Here is a 25,158-nt window from a genome sequence, read left to right as displayed (position 1 = left end):
ACAACAGCCCATTCATCTGAAAATGCACAGAAAAGGTCCCTCTTCAGAAACTGCGGCCGCAGAGAAACAGCATAGTGCTGTGTAGTTACCAGTGCGTAGGGGTGCCATTAGGATTAATGGTACCACCATGCATCTGCTATGCGGCAGTACATCTTTCTGTGTGGGTGGTTGCATCTGCGGGAACAGGTGCGGTTCTGCAGCAGGAGCCACCCACACAAATGTTAACCTAAGGCAAAAGGATACTCCCTGGATCAACAGTGTCATTTATATTATACAGCTAGTTATATTTGTGCATGTCTAAATTCATGCAGTATTGTAACAACATCCTTTATCTACCTACCTACCTTATGTTATCTATATATACAGTGGATATAATAAGTCTGCACACCCGTTAAAATGTCAGGTTTCTGTGATGTAAAAAAATGAGACAAAGATAAATCATTTCAGAACTTTTTCCACCTTTAATTTGACCTATAAACTGTACAACTCAATTAAAAAACAAACTGAAATTTTTTAGGAGGGAACCATAAAAAACTAAAATAGTGTAGTTGCATAAGTGTACACACCCTCTTATAACTGGGGATGTAGATGTGTTCAGAATTAAGCAATCACATTCAAAATCATGGTAAATAGGAGTCAGTACACACCTGCCATCATTTAAAGTGCCTCTGATTAACCCCAAATAAAGTTCAGATGTTCTAGTAGGTCTTCACTGACATTTTCTTAGTCGCATGCTACAGCAAAAGCCATGGTCTGCAAAGAGCTTCCAAAGCATCATCATTAAAAGGTATCAGTCAGAAGGGTACAAAAGAATTTCCAAGGTATTAGATATATCATGGAACACAGTGAAGACAGTGACATTACCAACAACCGGATGTCCCTCCAAAATTGATGAAAAAGCGAGAAAAAAACTGGTGTGGGAGGCTGCCGAGAGGCCTACAGCAACATTAAAGGAGCTGCAGGAATATCTAGCAAGTACTGGCTGTGTGGTACATGTGACAACAATTTCCCGAATTCTTCGTATGTCTGGGCTATGGGGTAGAGTGGCAGGACGGAAGCCTTTTCTTATGAAGAAAAACATCCAAGCTAAGTTTGAAGTCTCCCAAAAGCATGTGGGAAACTGTGTTATGGTCTGATGAAACCAAGGTTGAACTTTGTGGCCATAATTCCAAAAGATATGTTTGGCGCAAAAACAACACTGCACATCACCAACTGAACACCATACCAACAGTAAAGCATGGTGGTGACAGCATCATGCTTTGGGGCAATTTTTCTTCAGTTGCAACTGGGGCCTTAGTCAAGATAGAAGGAATTATGAACAGTTCCAAATACCAGTCAATATTGGCACAAAGCCTTCAGGCTTCTGCTAGAAAGCTGAACATGAAGAGGAACTTCATCTTTCAGCATGACAACGACCCAAAGCATACCTTCAAATCAACAAAGGAATGGCTTCACCAGAAGAAGATTAAAGTTTTGGAATGGTCCAGCCAGAGCCCAGACCTGAATCCGATCAAAAATCTGTGGGGTGGTCTGAAGAGGGCTGTGCACAGGAGATGCCCTTGCAAATTTGGAGTGTTTTTGCAAGGAAGAGTGGGCAAATATTGCCAAGTCAAGATGTGCCATGCAGATAGACTCATACCCAAAAAGACTGAGTACTGTAATAAAATCAAAAGGTGCTTCAACAAAGCATTAGTTTAAGGGTGTGCACACTTATGTAACCATATTATTTTAGTTTTTTTATTTTTATTTCCCTCCACCTAAAACATTTCAGTTTGTTCAACCGAGTTGTACAATTTATAGGTTACATTAAAGGTGGAAAAAGCTCTGAAATGATTTATTTGTCATTTTTTTACATCACAGAAACCTGACATTTTAGCAGGGGTGTGTAGACTTTTTATATCCACTGTACATACACACTGCTCAAAAAAATGAAAGGCAGACTTTGAAAACACACTCAATGGGGGAAAATATCATGCTGGATATCTATAATGATATAGACTGAGTAATATGTTAGTAATGTAAGGATGCCCCATTGTTTGATTGAAATTAAACTTATGAACCTACAGAGGACTGAATTCAAAGACACCCCAAAAATCAAAGTGAAAAAATGATGCAGCAGGCTAGTCCATTTTGCTGAAATTTCATTGCAGCAACTCAAAATGGTAGTTTGTATGGCCCCCCATGTGCTTGTATGCATGCCTGACATCAGGGCATGACCCTAATAAGACGATGGATGGTGTCCTGGGGTATTTCCTCCCAGATCTGGACCAGGGCATCACTGAGCTCCTGGACAGTCTGAGATGCAACCTCGCAGCTGTGGATGGACCGAAACATGATATCCCTGAGGTGTTCTATTAGATTTAGGTCAGGTGAGCGTGCGGGCCATTCATTGGTATCAATTCCTTCATCCTCCAGGAACTGCCTGCACATTCTCACATGAGGCCAGGCATTGTTGTTCACCAGGAGGAACCCAGGACCCACTGCACCAGCATAGGATCTGACAATGTGTCCAAGGGTTTCATCCCAATACCTAATGGCAGTCAGGGTGCCATTGTCAAGCCTGTGCGTCCCTCCATGGATATGCCTCCCCAGACCATCACTGACCCACCATCAAAACGGTAATGCTGAACGATGTTACAGGCAGCATAACATTCTCCATGGCTTCTCCAGACCCTTTCACATCTGTCACATGTGCTCAGGGTGAACCTGCTCTCATCTGTGAAAAGTACAGGGCACCAGTGGTGGACCTGCCAATTCTGGTGTTCAATGGCAAATGCCAATCCAGCTCTATGGTGCCAGGCAGTGAGCACATGGCCCACTAGAGGATGTCGGGCCCTCTGGCGACCCCCATGAAGTCTGTTTCTGATTGTTGGTCAGAGACATTCACACCAGTGGCCTGCTGGAGGTCATTTTGTAGGGCTCTTGCAGTTCTCATCCTATTCCTCCTTGCACAAAGGAGCAGATACCGGTCCTGATGATGGGTTAAGGACCTTCTATGGCCCTGTTCAGCTCTCCTAGAGTAATTGTCTGTCTCCTGGAATCTCCTCCATGCTCCTGAGACTGTGCTGGGAGACACAGCAAACCTTCTGGCAATGGCATGTATTGATGTGCCATCCTGGAGGAGTTGGACTGCCTGTGCAACCTCTGTAGGGTCCAGGTATTGCCTCATGCTACCAGTAGTGACACTGACCCTAGCCAAATGCAAAACTAGAGAAAAAAAGTCAGAAAAGATGAGTAGGGAAACAAATTTCAGTGGCCTCCACCTGTAAAACCAAAGCAGCTGAAAATGATTAACAACCCCCTCTGCTACTTAACTAACCAGATAAATATGTCAGGAGTTTAATTGACTTGATGCTATACTCTGATTAAAAAGTGTGTGTGTGCGTGCGTGCGTTATATTTTTTAAACTGAACATTTTTGTATATTTTGCCATGCTGAAGGGGAATTTTTGAGCCCTCGAGATGTGTGAGTTGTTTTTATTTTTGGTTATTCTAATATGAAATAATTAAAATTAGCTTGGGCTCTACAATCATTGGTGTGTTGCTTTTGCTACTTTTTTATTGTTTGAAAGTAAACCTCCAGCCAGAGTCTACTGCTGGTTTCTTTAGTGAATCCATAATGATCTGGAAATCCTTGTAAGCCATCATATATATAAAAAATAAATCAGTAAAAAAATGGACTCCAAACCATTATAGTTTCCCTATAAAACAATGCACCAATTTATTTTGGCTGGGTGAGAATAGACAAATTAAAAATGCATATTCAAATAAGTGAATGATGTTAAAAGAACAGCTATATCTTTACCATTTAATTGTGCAAAGTAAGCCTTTAATCACATACAAATAAAAAGGAAGAATTACTGTCTATGTCAAATCTCAAAGACAACCCTTTTCACCTTTGTAAGAAGAAAAGGTGCAATAGTGTATTTACTCAATACTGTGCAGAAAGCGAAACCGACCTGTGACTTTTTTTTTCGAGCGTGACCTTCAGGGGTGAGTGAAGCCTTGAGATCAGAAAAGCATCTTTCGAGTACAGCTGGCTTTATGAGACTGTAAATGAGAAAACACGAAGGAAAATCAGGAGCTTATTTTACACAGTCAGATTACATTCCAGAGCAAATACAGCAAGGACACACTAAAATATTCAGGAAGAGCTGCCCTGGGTTCTATAATTTCTCTTCTACTAGGCATTATTATACAGCTGGCCATGCAATAAAAAAATAATGGCATGCACATTTGTGCTTGAAGATAATTTTCATGCGAAGCTATTATAACATGATTTACAAATGTGAAACTCACACAAATAGGAAATACAAAATACACTGTATGAGCAATGCAATGTAATAGTAGAAGAAACTGTGTAGGGAGTCATTCCTTATATCAGGAACTATATATGCTGGAATTTTATGGCATTTCTCTGCTACTAAGAATGACCCCAAGAAGCAGTTTACATACAGATTAATGCAGTGCTATATAGATACAGCCTGCATTAGCAACCATGGTTTAGCATAACAACATACTTTCACATCTGCCCTAAAGCAGAACTGCACGAGGTTAAGCAGATGTGTGCACTATTTCATTTCTCATTTGAATCATGGGACTTTTTACTAGTGCCAAGCATAAAACACACAAAACACTTAGTAGAAGGGTTATTTTCTAGGTTTGATCAAAATTCCCCACTCTATCCAAAATTCCAGTAAAAAGAAACACACTGGGTTACAGAGAAAATGATTTCACAATTTTGCTTATTTGTTTTACCAGTGTCCTCCAAGTTCTAAGAACAATCATTTGCTTTCAAAATAAGAGCTGCTTGGTACAGGAAGGCTATTTCACCTATAGGGAAAACATTGCATCTGTAATGGTTTCAGAAGCAAAACGTCATACTGGTATAGGTAAAGTTATAAAATAGAACGCTCCAATAAACTATTGTTACAAATGCATTGTTTTCCAACATCAATATACATGAAAGAACACACAGTTGTATGCTCATAGACATCCATAAAGACAGCCATTACAAACAAAAAAATAACTGTTTCACAATTGCTACAATGAATTTTAGTTTACATCCACCACAACATGGAATATGACTTCCAGTATATGAACAAAATTAAGCTACATACAACACTAGAGTCCTGCATATTACAAATTGCTGGAGTGGATTACCCAACACCCCAGTGTATTGAAAGATGGAAGCCTCGGGTGCAATGTTTTAAGGGGCACAACTACCCCCTTTCTCAAAAGGTTTCCACCTGCAATGGAGGCAAAAACTGTAGAATTGGTTCTAACATAGCCCATTCTGTCATTGTCCACCTTTAAAAAATTGCAAACAGACAGATTCCGTAAAAGAAAGTCAAACTCTAACCCTCTATCCTGCAATAAAGATTTCCCTATACTGATATGGATAAGGAGAGTTTATGGCAGGCATAAAAAAGAGAAACAGAGAGGACAAGCCAAAAGACATGGAGGTTATTGTAGACTTTAGCTGGCTAAAGACATCTGATTGCATCACATTAGTATAGGTGAAACTCAAAAAATTAGAATAACGTGCAAAAGTTCATTTATTTCAGTAATGCAACTTAAATAGTGAAATATATGAGATAGACTCATTTCATGCAAAGCAAGATAGTTCAAGCCGTGATTTGTCATAATTGTGATGATTATGGCTTACAGCTCATGAAAACCCCAAATCCACAATCTCAGAAAATTAGAATATTACATGCAATCAATAAAACAAGGATTGTACATAGAACAATATGGGACCTCTGAAAAGTATAAGCATGCATATGTACTCAGTACTTGGTTTGGGCCCCTTTTGCGGCAATTATTGCCTCAATGCGGCGTGGCATGGAAGCTATCAGCCTGTGGCACTGCTGAGGTGTTATGGAAGACCAGAATGCTTCAATAGCGCCCTTCAGCTCTTCTGCATTGTTCAGTCTCATGTCTTTCATCTTTCTCTTGGCAATGCCCCATAGATTCTCTATGGGGTTCAGGTCAGGCGAGTTTGCTGGCCAATCAAGCACAGTAATCCCACGGTCATTGAACCAGGTTTTGGTGCTTTTGGCATTGTGGGCAGGTGTCAAGTCCTGCTGCAAAATGAAGTCAGCATCCCCATAAAGCTTGTCTGAGGAAGGAAGCATGAAGTGCTCCAAAATCTCCTGGTAAACAGCTGCGTTGACCCTGGACTTAATGAAGCACAGTGGACCAACACCAGCAGATGACATGGCTCCCCAAATCAACACAGACTGTGGAAACTTCACACTGGACTTCAAGCATCTTGCAGTGTGTGCCTCTCCATTCTTCCTCCATACTCTGGGTCCTTGGTTTCCAAATGAGATGCAAAAGTTGCTCTCATCAGAAAAGAGGACTTTGGACCACTGAGCAACAGACCAGGTCTGTTTTTCTTTAGCCCAGGTAAGACGCTTCTGATGTTGTTTGTTGTTCAGGAGCGGCTTGACAAGAAGAATACAACATTTGAAGCCCATGTCCAGGATCCGTCTGTGTGTAGTGGCTCTTGATGCACTGACTCCAGCCTCAGTCCACTCCTTGTGAAAGTCCCCAACACTTTTGAATGTTTTTTTCCCTGACAATCCTCTCCAGGCTGCGGTCATCCCTGCTGCTTGTGCACCTTTTTCTTCCACACTTTTCCCTTCCACATAACTTTCTATTAATGTGCTTTGATACAGCACTTTGGGAACATCCAACTTCTTTTGCAATTACCTTTTGAGGCTTTCCCTCCTTATGGAGGGTGTCAATGATGCTTTACTGCACAACTGTCAGGTCAGCAGTCTTTCCCATGATTGTGATTCCTACTGAAACAGACAGAGACCATTTAAAGGCTCAGGAACCCTTTGCAGGTGTTATGGCTTAATTAGCTGATTAGAGTGGGACACTTTGAGCCGAGAATATTGCACCTTTTCACAATATTCTAATTTTCTGAGATTGTGGATTTGGGGTTTTCATGAGCTGTAAGCCATAATCATCACAATTATGACAAATCACGGCTTGAACTATCTTGCTTTGCATGTAATGAGTCTATCTCATATATTAGTTTCACCTTTTAAGTTGCATTACTGAAATAAATGAACTTTTGCACGATATTCTAATTTTTTGAGTTTCACCTATATAACCTAAGAACACAGATACTGTATTCCGTATTGTATTGGACAGACAGCATGCAAATCAGACACTAGTGCTTGAGGTAATTTTAGCCGTATTCGTGCATCTGCAACAAGATCCAAATTTGGATGTTATTACAAATAGAAAAAAAGTATCACATACAGTACTCAATTCTTCAGATACTAGTGTCATCCAGTACATTGTTGCTTCCCAAGATCTGTTAGTGCCTGTTATCTAAAGGTGCTCACCACATTCTGATTGTCGGCCACTCCCAGGAACATATCAAATGTGGCCCGTAGTTGAAAGTAAGTGCTGTCACTGCTTTTTCACTGTATTCAAAATCCACATAGCATATGAGATGTAGCACTACTCCCTATTATCACTATTCCTGTAGCAATCAGCCTCTGCCAAATGCCAGTCATTACTAAGCACTGCAGCTCGGGTCATGCTACAGTGCACATCTGCGCCAGTTATGCATGCTTAAATAGACTGCTGGACATTTAGCCTGTGCTTAAACAATAGGTTCTGCTTAACTTCTGTCTATTACACTACTCCTTTCATGATTTGAATTGTATTGTAACTCTGTTGTGCATCGGTTATGATTGCCTGCTTTGGCTCTGCTGCTCTCTGCTCAGACCATCTGCCTGTCAACTAGCTGGCAGTCAACCTTTGCAGCACAAAAGGATGCACAGAACCCCGTGGAAAACTTCTTCTACAGGAAATAGGAGTCACAAGAATTTATAACATGCAGAAAATTATTATGACTAACCTTTGATAAATATCCTTTCCATTTAAAAAAAAAAAAAAACAATCCTTTTTACTTAAAAATTAGTGATAATAGCAGAAGGTTGCTGCACCTGCTCTGCTGAAAAAAATACTCACGGATAGTATAAAAGAAAGCTTCTTATTAAATGTATCACTTTAAATGTGTTATTTAAAGAAAAGCAACATGAGAAACAATTCTGTAAACTATATAGGTTTGTATGCATGAACTGTTCGCATGATACACCCACACTCAGGACTGTACAGCATATTTTGTAAGAACAGTGACCACTGGGTACGCCCTTCTATAACTATTAACCAGCATCATTCTGTAAGAGAAATAGGTGCTACATCCTTTTGACAGACCATTCCTGAAAACCATTTATTCACACACAACTTTACCATTTCAAAAGAAGTCAAAACATCAAACAGCCATTCCTTTCACATGAATTATCCTGAAACAAACACAAAATTACCCCTTACATGCCTACTAACAGCAGAACTACTTTCTGATGGGGTATTAACTTTCTACCTGAGGGAATACTGTAGATCTGTACATTAAAGTGTAAGTTTACATTTTGATGAAAAAGGTGAACTAACTAAATATTCTGGCCACCCCTCAGGACGCCACTTCACATAGCAGCCCATGATGCCCCATGCTGCCAGAATAGTGGTCCGTATACCGTAAAACAAACACTGAACTGAATATTTGTTTTAATGCCCACAATGACAAGCCATCATTGGTCATTGCAGCCATGTGACAATGCTGACCAACGAGAAGTGCATCTGAGGCTTTTTCTTCCAGTAAGGTTCCCCAGAAGGCAGAAGTGCTTCTAATTGGTTAGTGCAGTCACATGGTCACAATGACCAATGAATGCTTGCCATTGCCATGTATTAAGGTGTAAGACAGGGTTTTACAAACTTTTTAAACAAAGGATCACTTTACTGTCCTCCAGACTTTAGGGGGGGGGGGGGGGGCAGTCTGTGGTCAATGTAAGTAAAAAAAGCACATAGCGTTCGTGGTCAGTAGGAGGAGGAATTGTGCCCCACAATGAATATTAGTAATGGGACCAATGCTCTATTGTCGGTGTCAGCAGGAGGAGTGGGGCCCCATCCTTGGTGTCAGCGGGAGGAGTGGGGCCCCATCCTTGGTGTCAGTGAAAGGAGTAGGGCCCCATCTTTGGTGTCATTGGGAAGTATAAGGCCCCATCCTTTGTGTCAGTGGGAAAAGTAGTGCGCCATCATTATTTGTAGCCGAAAGACAAATACACAAACCTGCTATAGCCTTCTGACCATAATCATTCTGATAAAAAACTGCTTCAAACTATTCGTCATGGAATGGTTAACATAGCACAGCAAAAATTTAATCCATTAGCATTACAAAATGCAGATTATGTGAAAGGTGGCCTTACTATATCAATAAGGTTTGAAAAAATTGAAATCAACCACTTGTTTGTACCTTGTTAGATCTGTCAGCAAATGCGTCTTAGACAAAGCGTTGACAGTATCTTCAGAATTCATTACTAGGAGATTCTCCAGTAATCCACACACTGCTGACAAGAGGGATGGTGTGACTAAGGAGCACTGGTCAGAGGCGCACACAGAGACGCAAATCTCTTCGGAGCTCAGAGATGCCGTTCTTGCTTTGTTGTTTTGACCTGTAGTGAACAGTCAATACATTAACAAGCACAAAAGATAATAAGTATTATATATCAAACACTTCCGCTATCACATCTGTACATCCCTTACAGACCAGAGCAATTCTTACATTTCTGTTACGGGCCTTCTATTCAGCAACAACTTTGTCATTACATAAAATAAGGAAACAGATTTTTTTTTTTAGGGCAATTAGGGTTTTTTTTAGTAATTTTGTAACGCAAAAATGTATTCAATAGACAAAAAATGTAATATAACTAGAAAAACACACACTTTTTTTGCTTTACTTTGATAGTGTTATTGTGAATACATTTTATTCTATAATTCTTCCTGTCTAAAATTATGATCCTGGAACAAAGAATTGCAAAGATTTTTAGAAATGAAATAAAGGCTTTTTTTTGCTTTTTTTTAATACAACACCAAAAATAATTAACAAAACATCAATGAAGTGGAAGTGAAGTGGAAACTGCAGTTCAATGTTTCTAAATAAGAAAAAAAATGCACCTAGGAAAAATAATCCCTTGAGAGAGTACAACATTGGGGGTACAATGTTGGCCAGCATTACAAAGGAAAAGGATTTGTAAGGACTTATTTCAGATGATTGGAAAATGAGCAAAGAGTGTGGCCAGGCAGTGGGGAAAGCAAATCTAATTCTAGGATGCATCACTAGAGAGTTCACCAGCAGGAGGAAGGAGGTTCCCCTATATAGATCTTTAGTGAGACCTCATTCAGAAAATGTTTTCCAGTTCTGGAGACCTTGCTTACAAAAAGATATAGATAGTAAAGAATGAGTCCCACAGACGGGTAAAAGAAAAAAAAAAAAATGGTGAAAGGTCTGAGGGATAAAACATATCAAGAAAGAGTTCAGGAACTTAATATGTATAGTCTGAAGGAAAGAAGGCAGAGGAGAGACATGAATGAAACCTTTAACCATTGTATATAAACGGCAGGGTGGTGGCAGTCCAGGGGCGGGTTGCCGTTCATAAACGGCGCCCACCATTTTGGACTGTGCTCGCTCCCTGGAAGCACGCAGCACCGCGATCCGGTGCCTGCCGTGTCCTTCGGACACAGTGGAACACCGATCGTCGTATGGGACCTCTGTGTGAGGTCTCGATCATGTGATCACTGATTGGCCAATCAGTGATCACATGCAGAATAGTAAGCAAGATGTCACTTCTGACATCATTGCTTACTATGTGTGAAATCTGTGAATGATCACAGAGGTCACATGGTACAAGGCTATTCACAACAGCTCACGCAGTAGTTCTCAATGGCTGCAAGAATGCAGCCAGAGAGAAGGAGAAATGATTGTTTTTACAGCCTTTATGGGTGTAAAAGCAATCAGTGTAAAAAAAAAAAAAAAAAATCTTTATCACCCACCACAAGTAGTACAGTGTCACCATGGTGACACTGTACTTCTAGGGTGACAGTATGTACAAAAAAAAATATTAAAAAAAATGTAAAGTTTTTTTTAAATTATAATTTTTGGTTATAAACTAATTTGGGTTATTTTTTTTACTAAAAAGAAACTGAATAAATTTTGGGCAAGATTTATGATGAAATATTATTTATTTGCAAAATTTTATAAGAAAAACACTTTTTAAAAAAAATGTTTTGGACTTTTTCATTTATATAGCAAAAAAAAAATAAAAATCCCAGCGGTGAATAAATACCACCAAAATAAAGCTTCATCAGTCTCAAAAAATGCTAAAAAATTTATATGGGTACAGTGTTGCATGACCGCGCAATTGTCATTCAAAATGTGATAGCGCTGAAAGCTGAAAATTGGCCTGGACAGGAAGGGGGTAAAAGTGTCCACTCTGGAAGTGGTTAAATACATCAAGGGGGTGAATAAGGTTCAAGAGGGCAGTATTTTCAATATGAAGCCAACATTAAGAACATGGGGACATGACCTCAAACTAACTGGAGGAAAGTTCAAAACTAATCTTAGAAATTATGTTACTGAAAGGGTAGTTGAAGCCTGGAATAGACATCCTGCAGAAGTAGTGAGTCAGTCTCCCTGGTCTTTTTTTCTGACGTAACTTTTCTATGTTTCTATAAATAACAAAAAGTTTATGATTCGAAAATGAGAAACAAGCATCCTACAGCAAAAAGCCCCTGCAATTCAGATAAGGGGAGTGCTTTAGGTTTAGGGGGCTGGTGTATGTGACCACGCTTCATGTTACATTTGAAATGAGTGTAACATGAATAAAGGCATAAAAATAGGACTATGCCTTTGACTAACATCATCTGTGGTTTGAAGTTCAACTCTTTGATCTTCAAATTAAATAGAGTAAATACAAAAGTAAAGAGATTAGTCAGTATGTCTTTATCCTCCCTCCTAGATTGTAAGCTCCAAGGAGCAGGGCCCTCCTTTCCCTCTTGTATTGAACTGCATTGTTGCTGTATTGTCTCCCTTTATATTGTAAAGCGCTGAGCAAACTATTGGCGCTATATAAATCCTGTATCATAATAATAATCTTGTGTCTAAACCAGCCTTTCTTAGCCTCTTCAATGCAGAGGAAGTCGTGAAATAACTTTCTGGTCTCAGGGAACCACTGCAAAAAATGATTATATCTACTCTATATAACTCATGATACATTAGTTTGATGGTCAGTAAGAAGAATGCTCCTTGCACTTGTCAATGAGAAGAATTACCCCCTTACAGATAGCTAAAAGGATCAATGGCGTCAGTAGGCACTTATCTGAGAGTCCAAAATTGCTCATTGCTTAAGGAACACTCAGCAACATCTGGAGGAACCATAGAGTTCCATGGAACTCTGGTTCAAATACACTAGTCTAAACAGTCTTGATTTGGCTTTAGTAAATCTGCCCCAAAGTCTATAGACAGTGCACTTTACAAGTTTTCCCCAGAGATTGAGTGAATGTTTTTAAAGTGTTACTAAACCCACAACAGTAAAATCAGCCTGTATATACAGTAAAGCATGCTTGTTATACTCACTGTGGAACCTAAGGGGTTATACTTCTGCATTGTGTAAAAAGGCTGTTTGTTCCTGATTGCTCTGTTCCTCCCCTTGGTTAACTGACCACATATTATCTTCTGATAAGATAGACTGAATGGTAGGCATGCTGCACATGCTCAGTTTGGTGTGTGTTGCTAGAAAGGCTTTCTTTTTTTTCTTAGGAGAGTGCATGTGATCAGCACAGTGCCAATCAGCACTGGTCAGACAGAGGTCAGGGGTTTTGCACCCACCTAGAAAACTCATCCTACAAGCTTTAGCCAGTGCTTGGCTGAACACTGATAGAAGCCACCAGACTGCTCTAACTGCTGATGAGAAAAGGTATTTAACAGTTTATATTCATTAAAATAATTGCACTTCCATGCTGTGTGTACTGTGGGAGAACAGATATAGTGAATGCAGGGTCCTGGGTTAGTAACATTTTAACCAAAAGACGCCCGGCCAATAGCCGTTTGGCGGCCGGCAAAATGCTGTAGATTTTCGGGGTGGACGCCAAATGGCGTCCTCCCGGGCATGCGCAGTTTTGGCTCTTGCAGAGCCAGCCAGTGGTGCTGTCACCGGCCGTGTACGTCGGACACAGCCGATGACAGATCTGAGTACCGGCCCCCGTTGCCGGTACCATGTGACCTGCTGTGACCAATCACAGCAGGTCACATGACAGTTGTATACAATGGATGGCTTCATTCATGCCATCCATTGTATACTAGTGTCTAGCTCTGAATGGTCACAGCGATCACATGCACATGTCATGTGATTAGCTGTTACCAAATCACAGCTAAGCACAAAAAAAAAAAAACCCTAAATGAATCGATGTCATTCAGGTAAATGCTTGCTTATAGCAAAGTAATTCTTTGCTATAAGCAAATTATGTAAAAAAAAAAAAAAAATACTGATCACTTCCCCATAGTACAATGTTACTATGGTAACATTGTACTACTTTGGACATAGTGAAATATGAAAAATAAATCTTATAAAAAAAAGAAAAAATATAAATAAAAATTTAAAATGAATTAAAAAAATAATATATTTTTTTTTTCATACTGTCAGTGTCCCTGATCACCACCATGCCAGTTATATGACGATGCTGTAGTGCACTGGTGACAGTATGTAAAAAAAAAAATAGTGAAAATACGTTTATTAGTTTTTTAATTTTCCGAAAATCTATGACAAAAAAAATACAACTTCAAAAAACTCGACATGCCTCTTATGAAGTACGTCGGACTGTCTACTTTGCAAAAAGGGGTCATTTGGGGATATCTGTACTGTTCTGACATTCTTGGACCTCAAGAAATTAGATTGGCCATCAGTACGTCAGGACTGATCAATTTTCAGATCTATACCATAGTTTGTGAACTCTATAATTTTCCTACAAACTAAAAAATACATTCTAATTTGGGTTATTTTCACCAAAGACATATAGCAGAATACACCTTGGCCTAAGTTTATGAAGAACAATTATTTATTTGCAAACTTTTATAACAGAAACAAAGAAAACCGTGGGTTTTTTTTTCAAAATTTTCAGTCTTTTTTTGTTAATTTAGCAAAAAATAAAAATCCCAGCGGTGATTAAATACCACCAAAAGAAAGCTCTAGTTGTGTAAAGAAAATGATAACATTTTAGTTTGTGTACAATGTTGTATGACCGCGCAATTGTCATTCAAAGTGTGAGAGTGCTGAAACCTGAAAAATGGCCTGGCAGGAAGGGGGTAAAAGTGCCCGGTATTGAAATGGTTAAGCTCTATTAATATCCATCATCCAATCATGTGCAAGCAAAAATGCTGTTTTTTTTTTCCTTGCACTTGGTTGGGTATTCTTTACAAAGTCAAGCTTCATTCACTAAGCTCTGGGGAAAATAAGTGTAACTGAACTTGCAAAGTGCACAATCTATTTGCCTTTAGTAAGTCAACCCCATTGTGTCCAACAGCAACTTTTGCCAGGGAATAGAGAGATAGGAGTAAGAAGGACAGTGCTTTATTCACTTCAATTAACTTTTTTGAGCTTGTGAGGAATGCTCAGTGACCATAACTGGTTAAAATACAGCAACACTGTTCCTTTGTTCTAAAGGAGCCTCTGTACATTCCAATTAAAATGTTTACTAAGACAAATGGGAAAAAATAGGTCTTTTGAATATTTTCTCATACTACGGGTTGTTTTTCAAGTGCATTAATATATTCCAACACAATATGTTAACACAGAGATGAATGAATCTCAGCAGTGTAGTATATTTTAGGATCAAAAAGAACAAATACAGCAATATACTACCTGGTAGCTGGGGCTTAAAATTTCAAGTCCTGAGCTACTAGCCAGGCCTTAAGAGTTACTCGCCACCAACAAACACACACAAACAAACAAACAGAGACACCTGTACATACACACAGACATGTACACACACACAGAAACATACACACACACCTATAGACATGCATACACACACAGGCACGTACAGACATGCATACACACAGATACATGTACATACAGAAATACACACGCAAAGACACATGTACATACATACACAGACACGTGTACATACAAACACAGACACATGTACGTACATACACACAAACACTCACACATGTACATGCACACACAGACACATGTACACGCACAAATACATGTACATACACGCAGACACATGTACATACATGCAGACACATGTACAGATAACACACATGTACATACACACAGACACATGTACATGCATACACAGACACACACATGTACACCCACGCATGCTGTTAAGTGATCTCTCCTCTCCCCTGAAGCCACCAATGGCTGACAGAGGATCATGTGACCAGAGTGAGCTGAAATTAGGTAGGAACACACACACACACACAGCCCTATAAAAAGTTGCAGTACTTTGTTGTTCACTCACAGAGCCGGGTACTGCACTCTAAGGGGAGGCAGAGAGCACAGCACACACTCCTTCCTTTGCTTTCACTGTACTCAGCTATTGAGCAGTCTGATGGCTCCCAGTGACAATGACAGATCCGGCCTGAGCTCCGAGCCTGCTCAGCAAGACGGCCCTGGGGGACACACTCGCCCCCACCATAATTTCCACTGGCCATTGACGAGCAGGCGAGTGGAAATTTCAAGGCCTACCATAGTAACTACCATATATTCTATTGCAAAAAAATACAAGTTTAAATACACAACAAATGCATTTATTCACCTCAATGAAAATACTCAAACGGAATAAGTACAGAGCTATCTAAGCCATTTCTCAGCAAACATACTAACTATTATTAAAGTGCCATCATCCTGTGATAAGTCCTGGTGACCAAATATGTGGTGCTTCACCAGAACCACTGGTATTCTATTTGGATCTTCTGCTTTCACATTGGTATTCTTAGCATGCTTTGCCAACATCACAAGTCACAGGCATCAATACCTTTCCTATTTTGCATTTTAATGTCCAATGTTTACATCTATACAGAGTGACAGAGAATACAGTAGTGTGGACAATTGTGATCTATGTTCTTATTGACACATCAGTACTTTTGAAAAGCTTTTCTATGTGTTTTATTTGTGCCCTTTTATTTTTATTTGTGCTCTTACAAAAGCCAGTCTTCTTTGTATTTCTTGACTGCTGCATCCTTTTTTGTAAAAACTCAACTGAACTTTCACTTTAAATCAGCTGAATATATTAGAAGTGCAAAGTCTTATATTTTGTTCTTTAGAGAACAGCCACATCCTGAGTACAAAAGCCTTTTCTTTTCCAGTATGCTGCACAGGAGGACCACTGCTCTGTGGGTGTAAGCAGTGGTTTGTCTGCAGAGGTCTGATGCACCCTCTGCTGAGTCCAAGCTAGAGTTCTCCAATTGGCAGGGAACATGGGCTTTGTGGATTTGAATGCTGTCTGTGTCTCCACTGCAGAGGTTAACTCTCGCTTGCTGCCCTTATCACAAAGGATCACAGGGAAAAGGAAATGATGGGAAATCTTCCCAACAGGGACACAGAGAGCAACAAAAACACATTCTTTGTAAAGTGAAGAAAAGGTAAATCCTGTCATGCTAGGTTTTCAGTAGTCCTGAAACAGTTGTGTTGACAATTTATTAAGTGTATACCTTGATTCAGTCCTTGTTCACCCACATTTTCCAAAATGGAAGAATCAGAAATTGCAGCCTGGGGATCTGAGCCACTTGTGGTAGAGGATCCAGTATGAATCTGGAAACCAAAATAAAAATGTAAAGTGAAACAATTAAAAAAAAATATGGACATGTAAATCAGATCTAGATTACAACCTATGCAGACACTACATGCATCTGGCCAAAGACAGCTTGATGGGCCAGAGGGCACTGTGATGAGTATTAACACCTCTCTACAGAAATCAAGGGGTATAGCATTTTCAAAGTAGATGCTTACACAGGAATTCTCAGGGTCTTCCCTGGGGGCTTGGAAAAGGTAAGTATATAGTCCTTGCGGAGTCTGCTATCAAGCGAATCTATTATTTTTAGGGTCGATTCATACCAGGACTCGCACAGGAACACGTTCATGCTCCTGTGTGATTTGAGCGCAGTGCGTTTTCAGCCATTAATTTGAATAGGCTGAAATTGTACCATGTTGCATCACAGGTAGTGCATGCACTATTTCTAAAAACTCACTGCAATGGGTTTGCATGGTACTTCAGTACTTTGCAATCCAATGAAGGCATACACATTGTGTTTGCTATCTGCATTTGGGTGGTGTTAACTTTACACTGACACCTGCTGCAGACCGCAGCCACAGCATGTTTTGAATGTGGTGCAGGCAGGTTTCCCACTCCGCGTTCCAGTATGAACCATTGCCTCACTGCAAGGAAGGACTTTCAGTTTTTCCAGAGTTGGACTTTAACTGGTTCTTGCATGGACTGGTTTAAGTGCAGGCCACAATGACCCAGTCAACACCTGCAGTGTGCAGATCAACAGGGTACAAATAAATACCGCAATGGGCATACACCGAATGTGATAAAATAAAACAAAACACATTGCTTGCTAGGTCTTAAAAAATACAAACTTGTGTATTTTTTTTATTATCGATTTCAGAAATAATTTGTTCACTCAGCTATAAATGCTAGCATTTTATTGATTTTTTTTTTTGTTATTACAACGTTCATAACATTTCTCAGCAGGAGTGGAACAAATAAACTTGGATGTACAATTAGCATGACATGACTTGATTATTTCTTTCCAAAATTTCATTCCACTTTGGTGGATGTGTGCGAACCAAGAGATTGCACTGTCAAAGTGTTACAGCCAGTGTCTGCTTATCTTCCCTGGCACTCTGATAAGGACTGTGTAACTATGGCTGGAGAAAGCTGCTGACTGACAACGGCAAACTTGTTTGGAATGTTTATTTTCAAACTGAATTACATTTCCTGTCTCTCGTTGCTACTGTGGTTTTGTGTAGATGCTTAGAAAAAAAAAATTTCAAGGTTTCAGAAAATGATCTGAAATCATACATGGCAAAATACCATGTATGTACCCAAAGGAAACCTACGGGTGCAGGAGTATCCATCAATTGTTTTTTCTCAGCATTTCCAAGCATCAACAGAAGATTTAAATACCTGTCCAAGCCAAAGGCACTATGCAACTGTCTGATCTGCACAATGCCACAAGCACCATGCAATCGTCTGATTTGCACATTGCCACAAGAGCCATGCAATTTTCTGCTTTGCACAATGTCACAAGCACCATGCAATCGTCTGATTTGCACATTGCCACAAGCACCATGCGATCATCTGATTTGCACATTGCCACAAGAGCCATGCAATTGTCTGCTTTGCACAATGTCACAAGCACCATTTGATCACCTGATTTGCACAATGCTACAAGTGCCATGCGAACGTCAGATTTGCGCAATGCCACAAGCGCCATGCGATCGTCAGATTTGCGCAATGCCACAAGCACCATGCGATCGTCAGATTTGCACAATGCCACAAGCACCATGCGATCATCAGATTTGCACAATGCCACAAGCACCATGCAATCATCTGGTTTGCACAATGCCACTAGCACCATGTGATTGCCTTCTTTGCACAAGGCCACATGGGCCATGCGATTGCCTGCTATGCACAATGCCAAAGGCACCTTGTAATCGCCAAATCTGCACAATGCCAAAAGTGCCAATTGCCAGACCTACACAATGCCAAAAGTGCCAATTGCCAGACCTACACAATGCCAAAAGTGCCAATTGCCAGACCTACACAATGCCAAAAGTGCCAATTGCCAGACCTACACAATGCCAAAAGTGCTATACGATCCTCTGATTTGCACAATGCCAAAAGCATCAGGTGGTCACCTGATTTGCACAATGTTGTAGGCAAGGAATGTCAAGGGACCTTTCCATGAAACAAAAGATCTCCTGTGACATTGGCTGAATCTGCCAAGCACCATTTCAGTCAGATTCTCCACTACTTCTGGGGGGAGGAGAGAGAGAGGAGGGGGGGGGGGGGGCCTACTTGCTTGCTGTTAAACCATCAAAGAAAAGTTAAAAAAAAAAAAAAAATTTTCCTGGATTTTTGAAGAGGGTATCTACTGGTCACATAAACACCGCTAAACAATAAGAAAGAAATATGGCGTTTTTCTGAACTTCATGAATGTGAAAAGAGGAGTGTTTAAAGAAAGTATAAGGTTTGCCCCTTTTACATGACTTTACAGATATTTTAGGAATGCAATAGACTTACTATTGTACTTAAAGTTGATTCAGAACCAGATGTGCTAGAAATGCTGGGTGTGCTGTTCCAAAAATAAAGGGAGTCTTCAGAGCCTAAAATGAAAAATAGTTAATTGACATCATACACTTGCAATGTAAAAAAAAAAAAAAAATTATAGAGCTGCATAAATCACCAGAAAACCCATATTCCAAGTTTTCATATAAGCTTTAGCGATGATGTAAATTTTGAAAGTAATTTTCAATGTTTTGAAATCTACAACTATCATAAAAATGATAACAGGTGAACATGGTATGAAGGTACTTTCTGAGGAAATTTATGTCCCTGTCTCCCAATTGTTATTCTACATTGTTACAACACTCACAACCTTTCAATTGGGGACTACAAGCAACGGGGCCAATGTACTTTGCACAGGAATTGTCCAGTGTTGCAACGATCCTTGCAACAATCGTGCATGTCAACAGAAAGAGGCTGCTGGAGATCAGCGGTCTCACATCCAACAAGGGATATAAAAAAATGTTGACAACAAGCAATATATACAGTATATATTGTAGCCTAAATACATACATAAAAGCAAAAATGGAAAAGCGGGCTGAGAGAGAACGGCAGAGGCTTCTGATTTATATGTTTGTTCAGTTTCATAGAAAAAGTGGTAGAGTCATTAGGTGAGCTTGACAGTCAGGTGAGGTCAACAAGCACAGCCACCTTTCAAAAGAAATGTTTACTATAAAACACACGGTAACTTCCAAATGCTATGTACAGTTCCCAGGCTTCTGCTATGGTCAGTTATACAGCAACTGCCCTTGCTGTAGATAGAGCTCCAAGACTGAACTCTGCATACGTATGACTACTGAATTCATTTGGGGAAGTTTAATGATTGTGTTCAGTTGCATGTAGACAAAAACTGGAAGGCAGCCCACAAGCTTCAGATGATGAACCTCACTGCTGGAGCCTAAGAGATATAGGAGCAGCTATATTATAATTAAGGCTGACATGAATAGAAGGGAAAAATTGTCCTATGTTTCTCTGTTTTATGCTGTACAGTGGACAATGTGCAATGTGCAATGAATCCACTTGAAGAAAATACAAATTAAACAGCAGTGAATCACATCTATTCAAAGAGGATATACTATAGTCTTGAAACCCACAAACAAAAAATGGCAGACATTTTTTCATCTTTTAAGAATCCTGAAAAATGTAACTACACACTGACCTGTCATTATATGTTGAATGTACTGGGCCATGACAGTGTTTCTGCATGAGTAGGGATGAGTTATTTACATTCCCTATCTTTGTGTCTGATTCTTTGGGGTTTGAGATCACCTTAAGGGTCTGTGCACACTGGCGTAAAAAAACTCTGCTTTTACAGAAACGTTGTGTTTTGCCTGTTGAAGCAGCTCAATGTTACCAGCTCAGTTTTAGAAAGATTTAGTTTATGGAAGAGGCGCGATATCCATGTTGATATGTCAGTCAGTAAGTTAGTATTACGAGGTGAGTCTGAAGGAGTGAGGTAAGGTGTAGAGAGATAGTTTTTGGGTGTCCTCGGCATAGATGATCTTTTTCTTCACTTTTAATGTAGCTGCTGGAGGAGGAAAGAAGGTGTATACTATACAGCAGGGGTCTCCAAACTTTCTAAACAAAGGGCCAGTTTACTATCCTTCAGACTTTAGGGGGCCGGGCCGTGGCGAATGGGAGTAAACAATGCTCCATCATTGGTATTAGTGGGAGTATTAGTGCCCCATTGTTGGTATCAGCGGAAGGAATAGTACTCTATTGTTGGTATGAGTGGAAGGAATAGTGCCCTAACATTGGTGTCTGTGGGAAGAATACTGTCCCATCACTGGTGTCAGTGGGAGGAATGATATCCCATCATTGGTGTCAATTGTGGATGGAATAGTGCTCAAAGGGCCAGATTGAGGAAAGCAAAGCACCACATCTAATCAGGGTCATAGTTTTGAGACCACTGCTATACAGCATCACTTAATAGCGGAACTTCATTCTCTCAATCAACATGGACTATTTCTAATCCTTATGCTGCTAGCATTAGTAAATAGATGGGGAAGTATATCATATTTACTTTTTTTAACTTTTTTTTTGCATTCCTTCATTCACTTCCTGATTTCCATGCCTAGACAAATGATGTTATACATCCCAGGAGTCTTCAGGAGGGAAGGGTTCTCAGCTCAGCCAATGCCTGAGCTAACAGATGGATTCCAGGATGTAACCTCTACATGAATTATTTGCCCTTACTCAAGATGAAGAAAAATCTAAAAATGAAAGATACTTCAAGGTACCACTCAATTAAAACTATAGAAAGGGGAGGGCAGGGGAGTACTCCTCAAAAATGAACACCAAAAAACTCTTACATAAAAAGTATGGATTTAGCTCAATACCTCAACTCGAGGAATTTTCTAAATCATATATAAAAAATTATAAACAAAATTCTCCATACCGACAGATAACTGACTAATTAATTGTATTGATTAATTAGTTAAAAGCGAATACACATTGAATACATAAACACACTCATTAAAAGTTGTCAAGGCTCACGTCTAAAGATCAATTAGATATCTTCGATCAAAATGATACATATATAAGGTAATTATCGTATCTTCATATTATACCAGTTGGATACCAATAAAAGCTGAGAGCTCTCAGAACAAAAAGGGACAGTCATAGAGGGCAGATAAGGATAGAGAGAGTGGCCACTAGGTTTTTAATTAATGCACAGCATGCTGGACTAATATTGATCCCTGGTCAGTCCCATACACAGTTGACAAGAATGTATAATGGGTAAATTCCTAAATCTCCAGATTTGTTGACATATCATGGTTAAAGGTGAATGAACATAGTCCCAGTATTTTTACTGGAGATTATATCAAGTATGGTTCCAATTTCAATCCGGTTTGCAAACATTAATGGTAATGTATAAGGTGTGGCCACAAAATATCCAAGCCAGAGGAGTATTAACCATGCGTAATACTCTTATCCTTCTCTGGACCACGCATGGTTAATACTCCTCTGGCTTGGATATTTTGTGGCTACACCTTATACATTACCATTAATGTTTTCAAACAAGATTGAAATTGGAACCATATTTGATATAATCTCCAGTAAAAAATATACTGGGACTATGTTCATTGACCTTTATCCATGATATGCCAACAAATCTGGAAATTTAGGAATTTACTCATTATACATTCTTGTCAACTAAGTGTGGGACTGACCAGGCATCAATATTAGTCCAGCATGCTGTTCATTAATTATAAACCTAGTGGCCACTCTGATTGGTGTCCAATTGGAATAATATGAAGATACGATAATTACCTTTTATATGTAGCATTTTGATCGAAGATATCTAATTGATCTTTAGACGTGACCCTTGACACCTTTTAATGAGTGTGTTTATGTTTTCAATGTGTATTGGATTTTAACTAATTAATCAATAAAATTAATTATAAGTCAAAGATATCTGTCGGTACAGAGAATTTTGTTTATAATTTTACATTTTGTATATATAATTTAGAAAATTCTTCTAGGGTTTAGGTGTTGAGCCAAATCCATACTTTTTATGCAAGAGTTTTATGGTGCCTTACTCAAGATGGTCACTGCCAGAAATGCCAGGAGGTGTTTTAAAAATGATTTCTCAGCAAAATGAAGCATGGAGACATAGATGGGTGAAAGAGGTTGTTTTGAATATTAAAAATTATTTATATAGCATTTTTGGTTTGTGGTACTCGGATTCAGTGCAGTTCCACTTTAAGTGCAGCTCTGAGTCTAGCGGATCACATCCAAAATAGCAGTGTTTAGCAGCAGTCTCAGGGCTTTTGTTGTTGTCTACACAAGGGGGACTTTTACAGGTAAATAGCCTATAATAAATGAAATACAGATACAATCTATGGGAAGATTTTTGCTGTAAATAACAGGCTTCCATTATGTATTTGATGCGTTTGGCGTACTATGGAGCAGGACACAACATATGCTAGCATGAAGTCAGACAGTAAACAGGGCAGTAACAACTAGAGTGGAGGGGGCATGTAAGCTAGAAATCTCAGATAATAAAGAACAGTAAATAATGCAGTAGAGATAAATAATTCAAAAGTTAAGCCTGCGCACTTACAATAATCTGAAAAGGATCATTTAGAATCTTTTAAAAGACCGACTTTGACTCTTGAAGAACTCCAGGAAGTACACACGTTTAAAAATGTGCTGGTTTATAAGGGGTTGTCCAGTGAAGTGTATGCCACCTTGTGGATTTATGTACAATTTACACTCAGAGAGGAATAGGAGTATAGCATTCTGACAGCAGATGCACCTCTGCTACACAGCCCCCTGTTGTCCATTCACACAATACGTTGTGCGCCGCAACTGGACAGGAAGAACAGAGGAGTAGGCAAAGCAGCTACACTACTTCTGTGGAAGAGACCTGAAGGTCCAGTGTTGGAGCACAGGAAGTATAGTGATAGCTATGCTCCTGGTGCTCTGTAAAAGTGAAAATGAAAAATTCAAGAAATAAGTCCACGAGGTGGCATACATTTCATAAGTCAACACATTTTTGTATACATTTCTGGAGTTATTCTTTAAGCTGAATAAAAAAAAAAAGTTTACTTACAATTCATATGTTCATGTGCTGACTTATATGTAGAATTACTGAAGTCAAATGTGTGTTGCTCCAGATAGCAGTTTTTAGTCATGTTACTGACATATTCATAGAAATGGTAGTGTTGCAAGAGAGCTTCGACTGCAGCTTTTCCAGTTAATGCCAATCCTGTCTCCTCATCATGTATGCTAGGGCCCTGTAATAACAAAATAACAACCCTATAATGTACACACTGCAGTTTTGTTAATATAATAGCAGCACTTTGATTTTGGAGATGTATGCCGATTTCATTTTTTACCAGGAGAACAAAGTACAAAGTTCAGCCATCTATTTGTAATGAGTGTCAGTGGAACAGAAGATCATGTAAGAGATCAACGACCCTTGCTTTGGCTCAGGTTGGGTTTTACTCTTGGGTAACAAGGGCTAAGCACAACTCTAGATTGAGAACATGCCCTTGAAAGCTAATCAAACTGTTGAAGCAAAAGAACATCATCCTAATAGGCAATGTGAAACAATACTTTTCTTTATAAATGTAAATTATGTTCATTTTTCAGAAAATTTCCCTAGTATATTTGATTTATTTTAGTTTTTGTAGAGTCACTCCCAAAAATCATTTGCTTTTTAAATAATCTTTATTTAGAATGCTTTAGGTAAAACAAACTTTGCCATAAAAAAAAAAAAAAATCATCAGATACAAATACGACACGCACAAAATCCTTCTCAGCACCAAAGCTCAAATGAGTCCATTTTCTTTCTGCCCTGTTTTCATTGTGTCCAGCTTTCACAGCCATAATTGACAACTGAGAAGATGAGTGCATGGATGAGTCTAATCTTCGTTTTGAGTGTAATTTTTAATCTCCTGGAATCTTTCATAAACAAAGAAGCAAATAGTAGTGACAAGACACTCCAAAGAATAGCACTTGGTATCCACACAATGAAGACTCTTGACAAAGTATGTAAAAGTAATGACACTCAAAAGTCAAGATACACCTGGTTAAACCTACACATATTCCCTACCATCCTCACATTTCTTTTGTCCCATTGTGACTCACCGGGCATGATAGGAACATGCAGGAGGCAGGAAGAAGTGAGAAAGATGTGAGAAAGTAGCTTTGCCTTTCAAAAATGTACTGAATTTAACCTTGAATGTAAAAGCATTACAGTTTACTGGAGGCATATTCTGATATTTATAGGGTAAAGAGCAGAGAATGGTTACGACTCCTATGAGGTTTTGTTTACGGCTTGTGCTCCTTAAGGAAAATCTGACTTTACTCCCTGTCCAAAGGACATATCAGGAAGTAATAGGTCTCACTAAAGCTAGGAAATCTTCCCTCTTAAATTGGTCAAAGAGCCATTTTTTTGCATTCAGCCAGTGGGCTGAACAAAAAAAAAAAC

At 39.3% G+C, this 25,158-nt stretch overlaps 1 protein-coding gene across 1 annotated transcript in view; it reads right to left on the bottom strand.

The window, feature by feature from the left end:
* RTTN (rotatin) overlaps positions 1–25,158 on the bottom strand; it is a 326,182-nt gene that overhangs the window by 68,908 nt on the left and 232,116 nt on the right. Inside the window, exons 34-38 of the mRNA XM_089664026.1 lie at positions 23,776–23,959; positions 19,176–19,258; positions 16,579–16,678; positions 9,337–9,535; positions 3,959–4,049 (exon numbers count right to left, since the gene is read on the bottom strand). Coding sequence (XP_089520152.1) covers positions 3,959–4,049; positions 9,337–9,535; positions 16,579–16,678; positions 19,176–19,258; positions 23,776–23,959 — 657 coding nt within the window. The remainder of the gene's footprint in view (positions 1–3,958; positions 4,050–9,336; positions 9,536–16,578; positions 16,679–19,175; positions 19,259–23,775; positions 23,960–25,158) is intronic.

Source organism: Staurois parvus, unplaced genomic scaffold (genome assembly GCF_062004578.1).
Source record: "Staurois parvus isolate SC_StPar_1 unplaced genomic scaffold, SC_StPar_1.0 ptg000045l, whole genome shotgun sequence".
NCBI classification, from domain to species: Eukaryota; Metazoa; Chordata; class Amphibia; order Anura; family Ranidae; genus Staurois; species Staurois parvus.
This window is presented reverse-complemented; position numbering and strand designations above follow the sequence as displayed.